The sequence below is a fragment of the Bos javanicus genome, chromosome 6, assembly GCF_032452875.1.
Source record: "Bos javanicus breed banteng chromosome 6, ARS-OSU_banteng_1.0, whole genome shotgun sequence".
NCBI classification, from domain to species: domain Eukaryota; kingdom Metazoa; phylum Chordata; class Mammalia; order Artiodactyla; family Bovidae; genus Bos; species Bos javanicus.
The window spans coordinates 26,382,970-26,396,175 of record NC_083873.1 but is presented as its reverse complement, the minus strand read 5'-3'; the positions used below and the strand labels follow the sequence as shown (position 1 = coordinate 26,396,175).

The 13,206-nt window shown below is 44.9% G+C and overlaps 1 protein-coding gene across 1 annotated transcript in view; it reads right to left on the bottom strand.

The window, feature by feature from the left end:
* TSPAN5 (tetraspanin 5) overlaps positions 1–13,206 on the bottom strand; it is a 180,761-nt gene that overhangs the window by 27,102 nt on the left and 140,453 nt on the right. Inside the window, exon 2 of the mRNA XM_061419595.1 lies at positions 7,658–7,708. Coding sequence (XP_061275579.1) covers positions 7,658–7,708 — 51 coding nt within the window. The remainder of the gene's footprint in view (positions 1–7,657; positions 7,709–13,206) is intronic.

Here is a 13,206-nt window from a genome sequence, read left to right as displayed (position 1 = left end):
GACAGGCAGCAACCGGAGGGTTCTGAAGTGAAGACTGGCATTACAGACAGTGGTCAGGGGGAAGGCCTCCAGCAAAAAGACTCACCCTTATCCCCAGGACAGCCAGGGAGAAAAGTGATAAAGACTAGAGAGCTCCTCTCATGGCCATCCCACCTGCCAGGGCCAGCACTGTGCCCCAGCTCATGGGGTCTGCCACAATGTATACAGTTCTCCCGCACATTCTCATTCACGTGGTCACGAGCACCCGGATCCGACCGTGCTAGACCTGAGCATAATAAACTGAAGAAGACAGGCTCCTGCCCTCAAAGAGCTTCCAGGTCAGACAAGCCAGGCCAGGTTTGCCCTCCACGCAGAGGGCTGGTGCTGTGTGAGCGGTGGCAGGAGGCACAGGAGAAACCAAGAGCTCACACTGAGGACCAGGGAAGCGCACTTTTCCCACTTGGAAAAGCCGAGTCTCCCCCTTGCCCCCAACAGTGTAGCCCCACTTACGACTGTCAGTGATCTATCACCCAGCCTCGTGCCCCTACCTAAGAATTAAGTCAAAAGCATTACCATGGGAATTCCCTGGCAGTCCAGTGGTTAGGACTCCTCGCTCCCATTGCCGAGGGCCCAGGGTTCAATCTAGGTTGGGGAACTCAAATTGCATAAAATCCCACACAAAGCAGGGAAAGGGTATAAACACTGGGCAAAACGGAAAAGGGAAGATATCCCCAATTCTTCCCTAAGTCAAGACAGACATACACAGATTACCGCTTATACACCAAAAATAATTTTTTTTTCCCCTGGATGTTAGAAATCTGCTGTTTCTACACTGAATGAACCCCTTACCATATCAGATACCAGAAACCACATATCACTTTACTTCCTTTTAGGCTATAAGAACTGATAATATGCTTACTAGAGGTCTGAATGATAGAGCCAGGGTTGAAAAGAACGCTTTCATCTTCCCTTTGCACATTCATTCTCCCACAAGCAATGTTTCTTGAATGGTATTACATGTCAGTTAATGTTCTAAGCGCTAGAGTGTAGTAGTAAACAGAAGTCCCTGTTTAGGGGGAAAAAAAAAATCCGTGTGAGTGGTAAGTCCTTTGACAACAAAGAATGCGGGGAAAGCACACGGAAGGGGCTGGGACTAACGTGAGAAGTGGCTGCTTCAAACAGGCCAGGGAGGCCCACAGACGAAGGTGGCCCTGGAGCAGAGACCAGGAAGCAGAGGAAAGCAGCTGTGTGGGACCTCTAGAGAAGAACACACCTCTCAGGGGCCGAGTGGCACGAAGACCCTGGGGTGGTGGGTCCATCCGAGACGGCGGAGGAACTCAAGACGATGAGCTGGGGCTGGAGCGCATCAGGGGCGGGCGCAGCGTGGGAAAGAAGGACCAGGAAGTAACAGTACTGTACTCAGCTTTGAGTGAGACGGTAAATGCACTGGAGGGCTCGAAGTAGAGACGCGACAGGATTCTGCCTTATGCTTGAATCACTCTGGGCAGTCCAGTGGTTAGAAGTCCACGCTTTCACTGCTAAGGACCCAGGTTCAAACCCTGGTCAAGGAACTAAGATCTCGTAAGCTGTGAGTGCGGCCAAAAATAGAAAAAGTAATAATAAAAATAAATAAATAAATAAAAGAATCACTTTGGCTGCTGTTTGGAGACGGCCAGGGCTGGGAGTGGAGGCAGGAGAGCAGAGGCTGGGGAACAGTGGAGACGTCTGCACTAACAGAGGCAAAAGGCTGCAGCTTAGACTAGTGTGTAGAAGTGGAGGTGGTTGGAAGAAATCATATTCTCAGTGCAGTTTCAAAACAGAGCTGACAGTGTTTGCCGACAGACTGAATGTGGTATGAGAAGAAAAGACAAGGGTGTCAAGAACACCCAAACAAGTGAAGAGGACCGAGCCGCCATCTCCTGCAACTGGGAAGAGAAGGTGTGAGGGGAGAAATCGAGAGTGTTTCTCTGGGCTATGAAGCTCCAGAAGCCTGGCGGGCCTTTCAGCAGAGATGCTGGGCATGAGACTGGGGTTCAGAAGAGGGCAGGACCACAGATGTAAATTTGGAAGTCATTAGTGATTAATGATGCTTGAGGCCCTGAGCCTGAATGAGAATTCCCAGAGCCTGAGTGAAGAGAAACAAGGGGCTTCTCCAGAATTCAGAAGTTCAAGAGGCAGCTGGACTTTGCAAACAAGTATGAGAAGGCACTGCTAATGAGGTATGAAACTCAAGAATGTGATGGATCTTGGAAGCCAAGTAGCAAAGTGTTCCTAGAAGAGAAGAATGATTAAACATGCCTCAGTCCTCACTTGACTGATAAAGGTTTCTGGGTACCTGGGCAAGAAAATGATGTTCAATGAGAAAGTACCAGCAAGGTTCATATGAGTCCTAGGCTAGTTATTCAGAGAAAAGACAAGATGCAGAAAGACAGTCTGATACAATGACAAGTAGATGGATTAGAGACTCCTTGACTAATGACACCCAAGGGCACACACAAGTCAATGATGTCAACCCCAAAGGAAATTTCCAGTGACATGTCACTGGGTTCTGTCCTCGGCCTGCTCAATATGTCACTGCCTTCTATCAGTGATAGCTATACTTGACTGCAATCAGAATAATACAGGAAGCTTGTAAAACAGAGCCTCCTGGTGTCCACACCCCAGACCTACTGAATCCGAATTTGCCAGGTAGCACTGGAGCAAGGAGTTAAAGGAAGGTCTGAGTTAAAAGGAGGACTTGATCGAGGACGTTGATCAAAAGTACGGCTAAAACCAAGCTGAGCGGAGTGGGGAATGTGCTGGTTGACAGAGCACTGAGCGTCCAGCTTCAAAGCAATCTCTGCAGGTAGGCAGGTAGAACAGACCTGGGGCAATCTGGACTCTTGCATCTGCCTCTGAAAATCAGCCAGATGTGAGATGGAGGGAGGAAACCCAGCTGGACCTGGACCAACCTGAGACCACTCAGTGATACACTGTGTGACCTCAAGTGGTACTGAGCAGACAGGAGAGAGGGGACGCGATCCAGCCCTACCCTCTATGGCCCCTAAAACATCCTCTCCCTGGAGAAGAGGGCCCATAGGGACGGCAGAGGAGTGAGATCAAGATGGCAGAGGGATCCCCCACCTCCACCAGAGCCTGGAAATTCACAAGGAAACACACCAAGGACTAAATACGGAGAAGGGCTTACAATGGGCCCCAATGGGGCAGACCTACATTCCATGAATGAAAACCAGTAGGACATGATTCTAATTTGGCAGGAGGAAGGTCTTTCTAATAGTAAGAGGAACCCAGAGAAAAGTGGTGAGTGCTTTGCCCAAGGAATTGTTCAACTTCTGTACTCTCCAAATTAGCACAAATTGCAATGTATTACTTTATTTATAGATCCCCTGGAGGAGGAAATGGCAACTCACTCCAGTATTCTTGCCTGGAGAATCCCATGGACAGAGGAGCCTAGCAGGCCTCAGTTCGTGGGGTCGCAAGCATGGGACATGACTGAAGTGTAGTTTATGTATATAAGCACACCGTCCTAGAACAAACTAGCATTCAGAGTTTATATATATAATCATGCCTGTCCTAGAACATGAATTCCCTGAGGAATTACATGCCCAGAATCCAGCGCAAGCCATGCCCCACGCTGTGTGCTCAATAATGTTCTTTGAATGGATGAGGTGATTACTGCCGGACGCTGCCAAGCTTGTAGTGGCGGTAATTCATGCAACGTGACTGTTAACGTTCCTTCTAAAACCACAGATCCTATGATTTCTGAAAAACTGCACATAAACCAGTTTCCCCTGGAGACACATTCATCCTTTGCATCTTGACGGTGATCTGGAAGCTAGATTAAATGTATTATTTAATTATTAAGTCTAATATTCCACTGTAATATTAGTCCTAAATCTCAGCCTGGTATTTTTAATGATTTTTGCCTCCAATGTTTCTGTGCTCCACATAAAAATGTGCAAAACCCCACCTATTAAAGAAATCTGATCCTTCCAGCCGTGACCCAGTTTGGGGATTTACCCTCTGGGCCTCTTTTCAAGTAAATGTCACCACATCTCCGTTGGGGGGATTTACTGATGCACAGGCTGGTGTGACCCGCCCTGCAGGTGCACGCGGCCGTCACCCTCGGCCGCCTGCGGTTCACCTCAGAACATCATCCCAGCAGTGGCCTGGTCTAGCTTAGAACTTATCCCCAAGGGCTTCAGCGGAGCAGCCTCTGCAGCTACCAAGTCAATCAATGAACATCACACCCTCCTTAAGAGACCCCAGAACACAGCCGATTCTCAGTCCACAGATCAGAGCCTGGAATGCTCCAAAAATCTGAGGCAGCTCCCAAAGCCCCCATTCTGTGCTGGTGCCCATGAAGGGCATCCAAGGAAGGGAACCATGTCCCAGAAAGCATGTACCTTACACCAGGCCCAGTGTGGGGAGCCACCCCACTTCATCCTCACAGCAACCCTACAAGCTGACACGAGTGTCCTTTGCATAAACCAGGGAAGGGTACCCAGAGACGCTAAACCACTTGCCCAAAGTCACACTGACAGCAAAGGAAGGAGTCAGTACTGAATGCTGGTCTTTCAGCCCCAGAGCTGTGCTTTTTTTTTTCCCCTCATGGCAACCAGAGTGATCTTAAAAGCCAGATTAGGACACTCCCTTAATGGCCTGGTAACTTCCTCTCATTCAGCCTCTACCGGCCCCTGCCCCTCCTGGCTCTGCCTGCCTCTCTGGCCACCTGCCTTACATCTAGCTCTCCCTTTCTACTGGCCTCTTCCTGCTCCTCGGAATCGCTATGTGCCTGACTCAGGGCCACTGGACTTGCCATTCCCTCTGCCTAGAATGCTACTCCCCCAATGCTCTGCAGACCCCTCTTTACTTCATCCAGGTCTCTGCTCCAGCACCCTCTTGTCAGGGAGACCGTTCCCAAGTGCTCTATCTAAAAGAGATCCCTTTTGGGGCTTCCTTGGTGGCTCAACGGTAAAGAATCCACCTGCCAAAACAAGAGATACAGGTTTGGTCCCTGGTCCAGGAAGATTCCACATGCCTCAGAGCAACTAAATCCACGCACCACGACTACTGAGGCTGCGCTCTAAAGCCCAGGCGCCGTAACTACGAAGCCCACGAGCTGCAACTTCTGCAGCCCATGCACCCTAGAGCCTGTGCTCCACAAGAGAAGCCATGGCACTGCAACTGGAGAGTGGCCCCCGCTCACTACAGCTAGAGAAAAGCCCGCACAGCGACAAAGACGTAACACAGCCAAAAAGAAATTAATAAAAAGTAAGAGAGACCTCTTCCCCACCACTCTTTAAGTAGCCCTTACTCTGTACCTTGCGTTTCTCAGCACTCATCCACACCTGCACACATGTTCCTGGCTAGTTAACTGCTTACTGCTGGTGCCCCCACTAAAAACAAGCCCCACGGGACAGGGACTCAGCATCATTTGCTGCTGCATCCTCACCCCCAACTCAGGGCCCAAACATACGGCCAGTATGCACCATACTGAGCTGTTACATGTCCTTTGTCCTCCGCTACCTCCGCGTAGTCCCAGCTCACAGAGTTCTGCTACACAGTAGCTGGGCAACCCTGGCCAAGTAACTCCAGCTCTGCAGAGAAGCCTTCCCTTTGCTGATACCAGCCCTGAAAAAGGAGGGAACTGCTATTTCATCCCTCCCTAGAGACCACATCCGGAGAAGGCAATGGCACCCCACTCCAGTACTCTTGCCTGGAAAATCCCATGGACGGAGGAGCCTGGTAGGCTGCAGTCCATGGGGTCGCTGGGAGTCGGACACGACTGAGCGACTTCACTTTCACTTTTCACTTTCATGCATTGGAGAAGGAAATGGCAACCCACTCCAGCATTCTTGCCTGGAGAATCCCAGGGACAGGGGAGCCTGGTGGGCTGCTGTCCATGGGGTCGCACAGAGTCAGACACACTAAAGCAACTTAGCAGCAGCAGCAGAGACCACATCATCCCCTTGCTCTGACGTTTGTATGATACTGTCGGTTTTAGAATTTTGTGATTTAATCAAAGAAGAGGCATTGGGGCGACTGATGAGACAGAAGGATAATTATATTTCACAAAGAGAAAAACCTTCAAAACAACATATTGTCTGTTTATTGCTAGAACAGATAATTAGTTCATATAATGCCCTCCAGCATCTTTTCAGAGCAGATAGAAATGGACTGATTAAAGGAGAGTTATACAAAGCTATATGATCTGGCCCTGAACCAAACAGAGGGCTTCTAAAAGTGGAATTTCTGAGATTCCACCAGTACAAACCTCCAGGCTTATAAAGGGATCGACGCAGAAGCTGATCATAATCCAAAAGAAGGTCAGTTATTCAACAGAAAAGTTTCTGGAGATAAAATTCTGTTTTGGGAACTTAATTTGTTTCCCTTGATGTACAGTCACCACCCTTCCTCATAAGGTTGCTGGAAGGTGGTTCATTTTCCATAAACATTTCACAATCTGTACAAGTATTCTGAAAATAAACAGATGGCGGTTCAATTTCAAAACTCGGGATTTACTTTGAGTTTTACTAGATACAATCTATCTAAACATTGTTTTACTTGTGGAAATGCCTTCTTGCAGCTGAAGGGCTTTTGTTTGCTGGACTTTCTTAGTTCTTCTCTCCTTTCCTAATACACAGACCACTTCAAAGGAATGCCTGACTTCAGGCCTTGGTCAAGTTCAGAGGGTGAAATGTCAATGTGATAAGAGAATGGTCTTCTGGGAAAATTTCAGCTAAACGTCTTAGTTGACAACTTTTAACCAATCCATGCACGCCCTCACTCTCATAGGTGGGAGATGATAAAGCTTTACTGTGTAGCCAAATACCAGAACAGATAAAATGCTGCCAATGATCTCATGTCCAAAGAAGGAAGGAAAAAAGTATTTATTTTTGAATTCCACTGCTTGGCGTCAGAAGGAGAAGCTGCAGAAAAAAACTTCAAAGGTATGGATGGGAAGGGAAGTGGAGGAATGGACACAGGGCAGTGTTGTCGTGAGGGTGTTGTTTACATAATAAACCACCCAGAACATTGTGTCTTCATATAGCCTTCTCCATAGATCCAGATTTATTTTTTTACTGTGTGATATTTGATGACACAGTTTGGATATTCCTTAACATTTCCAATCAGCACACAAGTGTTCACACTCTTAGCAACACTGATAAGTTTATCTGATTTTCAAACACGAATTGTATCTAGTTTCTTCCATACGTACCACATGCTAATAGCTTAGCATATAATGTTCACACTCAAATATAATCTTCACGGCTTGAATAATCTTCCAAAGGGTTTTTTAAAAAATAAAAGAGAAAAAAAGGCTCCAGGTGCTTATTTAGTATTGTTAGTATTATTTATATGCATTACTGAAATTCTTGTGCCAGAGTGTTCCCATGTTCCATGGGAACATGTCTCTCCAGCTAACTGATAAAATTCCAATAACACATTCTGTGTTATGCACGTGTGTTGTTACTTCTGTAATTATTTTTGTGCAATGATCAATTTAGGCTCCATTCTTCAATCTTTGAACTGTGACATTATTTTTCAGGGGTACTTTTTCGTTAAAGAGCCATGTTTCCATACACTTGGCAGTCATCAAAGAGGAAAAAGAGACAACATATAACGTGCAACTTCTTACAAACAAAATGTGTGATTTTAATGATGTTTTACTTACTTTTTCATTCCACGCCCAGAGTCCGATTCCAAGAAATGCTATTCCCAAAAACTGAAAGAAAGCGAGAAAGTGATGTAAGTATGAGAGTAAATGCCATATTTTCACTAGTACAAAGTTTCAATCACTTTTCTTTTGGTTACTTTATCTGCTGAGAAAGTTTTCTCTAAAATCTAACAGTCTTCAACAGGAAAAGAAATACCACCATCCCCTTGATAAAATTATTACCACATTAAGAACAGCACTTGCTTAGAAGTCATTCAGATTATAAAGAATAATAATTAGGTAAAATCTTGAATAAAATTAAAGTCATCAATAATGTCTGATGCTGCCTTTCTGGACTGGAGAGGAAGCAGTGAGTATGCCATAAACCTAAGCATGATGTTCACTAGAAAATGGATAACTAGGGGCATGAATTTAGCAGAGTTGGAGATTTTCTCCTTGCCATCATGCCATTAAGAATGGGCTGCAGCAGGGAGGGCCTGCAGAAACCCCCAGTATCCCTCAGTCAACTCTTTATCACCCCTTCTAAAGGGAACAGGACCCTTATCAAGTCCAGGATGACCCAAAGAAAACACCTGGAATCTTTGTCAGAAACTTATAATACTTACATTGTAGTTGAAAGGGCTTCCATGACTTGGCCTAAACTCAGTGCTATAACTTCATGCATAACACAGAGCACACAAATAACATGCAAGGTTGAGCTGAAGATACACAGACTCAGCCATCCATCAGCTGCACTGAGTATGGGGCGAGAGAGGGGAGCAACAGTAACCAGGAGGATAGTCCATTTGAATCAGTTCTCACAGCATTCCATCTCCTTTAAGAGACACGTTTTTTCCAGCACACTTTAACATCTCTGAAATTGGGATGTGTCTTAAAAATGATGGTATCTCAGTTTAATTGCTTTTTTTCCCGCCTTGACTGTACCTCAAATAATAGTGTGTCTTATAACCAGAGTTCCACAGGTTTGGAAACACGTGGCACACGGCTCAGAGCTCAGTGATCAGGACTGGCTGTAACTGGCCACAAGGAAAGACACATCTTAGTCCTCATCTTTATTATCCACAGCAACTCTGAGTTTCCTCTCCAAACAGTGAGGTGAAAAGAGGGTGGGCAGGTTGAGACTGAGGGCCGTGGCGCATGCTGTTTATTTTACTAACATCTTGATCAAGTTAAACGTCAGGGAAGCTGTCCACTGAGAGGGAGCCGTGGAGAAGATGAGAGTAAGGGTGGTTACTCTCTCCAGTTTCAGGGAAATCTGAGAAGGGTCCACCTGGCGAGGTCTTTGCCATTCGCAGCGGGGAGCTACAGACACTTTGTAGGCAATGACTAACAAATCCAAAAAGGGGCTGGGAAAACAGCAGGAGCAGAGGGAAAAGAGCGAACGGGAAATAACACAGAGGAGTGACTGCTCGGAAAAGGTGGTGGTGTTTTTACAAGCAGAACTTCCCAAGCCCTGGACAATTATCTGACACTGCAGTGACACAGCACTTGATGCACTCTGAGTTCCTACACAGAAAAGCTCGGCACTGTGGCCTCGATGGAGCAAAACCGAAGGACCCCTTTCTTCCAAGCTACCCTTGGTCACGGAAGTCTGAGAACATTTAGAAAAATGTATTTTCAGCATGCCAACAAAAAACCAGTATGCTTAGCCTCTCTACTGCCCTGACCAGAATGTTATTTCACTTTACAGTTCCTATCGGAAGCCACAAATGCACCAGCCTCTCAAATGACTCAAAATGTTTCTGGGTCTCTACAGTACAAAAATAATGCCACTCAGCACGTCACTCTCATTTTCACAGGTCCCAGACCAGTAGGGTAACAGAGACGACTGCACACACGGGAGACCATTAGACCTACATCCTTATTGACATCAAACTCAGCCCAGGGAAGTCTGAGACTTTCTCATGTTAAAGCCCTTTGCGGACAAAGGCAGGTCACTCCCCTGATGCAGTGAATCACAGTGTCACCCCGAGCAATGGTGGGATGCTGTGACAGAGGACACCATGGCCTGCTGTCCGTCTTGCTGAGGAGGGCAGACAGGTCATCGCTGAGGTCCCCTGCCTCACTGCTAACATTACCTTCTCTTTATTACGTGTCAGGCACTGTGCTAGTGCCTTCAGTATGCCATGTCTCTCTTAAGCATCGCAACTATTTATTCTGAAGGAGGCATTATTATTAACTCCATTTTGAGAAAGATTAATTTGCTCAGAGGCACACAGCTTCTGAGTGGAGAAGCAGAGATTTGGACCAACATGAATGTAACAGCAACACTCGTGTTCTTACCAGTAGTGATAAGTCCCCATTTTCCTCTGTGGGACAGAAAGTTGATACATTCAGATTAGAAGTATATGGGATATGATGAGGATATCATATGTACCCGCCCAAGGAAGCAATGGGAAGTTGAGAGGGTAAAAAGAGATGACAACTTTGCCTTCACATAAAGAACAGGCTACAGAACAGACATTCCCCAGGCTGGTGACAGCAACGGAGTAACATAGAAAACAAATTCAGTGGTGGGTCAACTTTCTCCTCTTTGAATAATCTTTTTCTTGGGAACACAGAGATTATTTGTCACTTTGAAAAATCTTTTTCTTTCCCAAATCATATAAACAGATTGGAAACAACATTTTTGACAAAGAAAAGAGAAAAAAAAATCAGGATCTGAAGAAGACTGAAAGACAATTTCCTTTACAATTTTGCTCCAATATTTCCTGCCTTAACTGTGACCTCCCAAACAAGGTTTGAGGATTTGGAGAAAGACACCGAATCTGAAATCCAGGAAAGCACTCAATTGCTAAGCGAGTGGTGCAGGGCCGGGACCTCAGCCCGTACATAGCTCTACGGCTCCATCATCAGCCAACATCCTCCCAATGACTCTCAGCCCATATGCTTTCTTTTAAAATCAAGTTGTTCCAGCTCCAACAATTAAACAGAGAAGAGCCAAAAAACAGACACAGGCATGCAGCACTTGAAGCACACCGAGTTTCCCCCTTCCCACCTCCAGAAGAAAAGGCGACCATAAACCCCCAAATTGACCTTGTTCTGAAACCCAAAGGCCACTTTACAGGGAACAAATGAGAACATTAAAGTCAATTCTTTATTCCTTTGAAATAGAAACGAGACCAGATCTGAGGCATCCTCCCATGTGGCAATGTATGCAAACACACAGGCAAATGTTTGTCTATCCAACTTTGATGTTTTAAAATGAATATTAATTTTGCCAACATTTGCCAAATGCTAATTATGAACTAAGCACCATACTAAGTACTGTGTTTTATATGAATGAGTTAAAACAGCAGTGCCTAACACAGCAGGCTCCCAGCCACCGGGCACTTGAAACATGGTTAGTTCAAAGTGAGATGTGCTAGGAGGTGTAAAATATACTCTGGATTTAAAAGACTTAACATTCTGAAGAATGTAAAAGTTCTCATTAACAGCTGCGTATTTATTTTTAATTGGAGTATAGATGATTTACAGTGTTGTCTTAGTTTCAGGCATACAGTAATGTGATTCAGTAATACATATATATCAATATATCTATTCTTTTTCAGATTCTTTTCCATTATAAGTTATTTAAGATGTTGTAGTTCCCTGTGTTATATGATACATCCTTGTTATCTATTTTAAGTATGTAGTACGTATCTATTAATCTCAAATTCCTAATTTATTCACCCCCACCTTTCCTTTCTTGTAACCATAAGTTTGTTTTCTACTTCTGTGAGTCTCTGTTTTGTATGTGAGTTTATTTGTATCATTTCTTTAGATTCCACATAAAAGTGATATCACGTGACATTTGTCTGACTTACTTCACTCAGTACGACAATCTCTAGGCCCATCCATGTTGCTGCAGATGGCATTATTTCATTCTTTTTTATGACTTTTTTTTTACAGCTGTTTTATTTTTGATTACACGTTGAAATGATAATACTTCAGCTATATTGGGTTAAATATTTTAAAAATTAATTTCACTTATTTTACTATTTACTGAAGTAGTTGATTTATAAGATCATATGAGTTTCAGGTATACCACATAGTGATTCAATATTTTTACAGATTATACTCAGTTTAAAGTTACAAAATCATGGCTATATTTCCCTGTGCTGTATAATGTATCCATGAAGCTTACTTAATAGATTTTTTTAAAAATATAGCTAGTGGAACATTTAATTTAAATTATATATGTGGCTTGCACTATATTACTATTGGACAATGCTGTTCTAAAGTATACCACGATAATACCATGCAGTAGAAATATTATCCCCATTTCATAGATAAGGAAACTGAGACTTGGACACATGGAGTAAGTCTCCCAAGATTACACAGGGGCCTGAGCTGGGCTGCTCAGGCAACTTGACTCCTCGGTCCAAGCTCCAGACTATTATAGTAGTATACTTTGCTGAGGTGCATAAAATGTCTGTTCAGCCAAACAAAGGATGGAGAATTATACTGAAACTCATGTTTTAAGACTCAAAAGTACTTCTTTAATTTCTAGGTATTCAAAGCAAAGCATGTTTTCCTGACTAGGAATGAGAACAGCACGTGGGTAGAAACAGAGAGGAGCGTGTGGATGGAAGCCCACCAGGCTTTGCAGAACAACAGCCAGCAGAGCTGATCCTCAAGAAAAGCTGGAGAGGACAGTGGCCCTGTGATGTGACTAGGACGATGGGGCTTCTCTGCCAGGAAGGTCACACCTGCCCCCTTTCCTCTTCCTCCATCTGTTGTTTTTGTCCTTGCTGAGCTCCCAACATATCAGAAATGGACCAATGTTCCATTATGCTACTTGGTACAACAACAGATGCTTCGAGAAGCCATTCACTCATCTATCTACAACCTTCAACAAACATTTTTCAAGTTCCTGCTTTGTGCTAGGCACTGCTTTTATCTTGTGATAAATGTAGGTAAGAAAACAGACATAGTCCCTGTTTCCAGAGATCTTAAAGTCTAGATAGAAAGATACATCTTTACCAAAAAATGTGTAAAAGACAAAATCACCCTTGATGGTGCTCTAAAGGAAAAGAACATAAGACCAATACAAATGATAAGAGGGACATGTGACCTAGAATAGTAGTCCAGAAAGTGCGTGTATGCTCACTTGTGTCTGGCTCTTCATGATCCCAGATGGCAGCCCCCCAGGCTCCTCTGTCCATGGAATTTTCCAGGTAAGAATACTGGAGTGGGTTGCCATTTCCTCCTCCAGGGGATCTTCCCAACCCAGGGACTAAACCCACATCTCCTGCACTGGCAGGTGGATTCTTTACTGCTGAACCACCGGGGAAGCCAGTCCAGGAAGGCTTCCCTAAGTAAGCGACGTAGGAACTGAGGTCTGCAAGATGAGAAGACATTAACTGGGATAGAAAAGAAGGCAGAGTGATTCAGGTAGAGGGAAGAGAATGTGCAAAGGCCCTGGGGTGAGAGAAGCACAGCAAGTAAAGGGTCTACAGGTGACCGGTATGACAGGTGCACAAACAATGGGGGAAGCAGGGAGGTATGGCAGGCGTGCAATGAGAGATGAGTAGGACCAGCCTACTCAGGGTCTCGTACGTCAC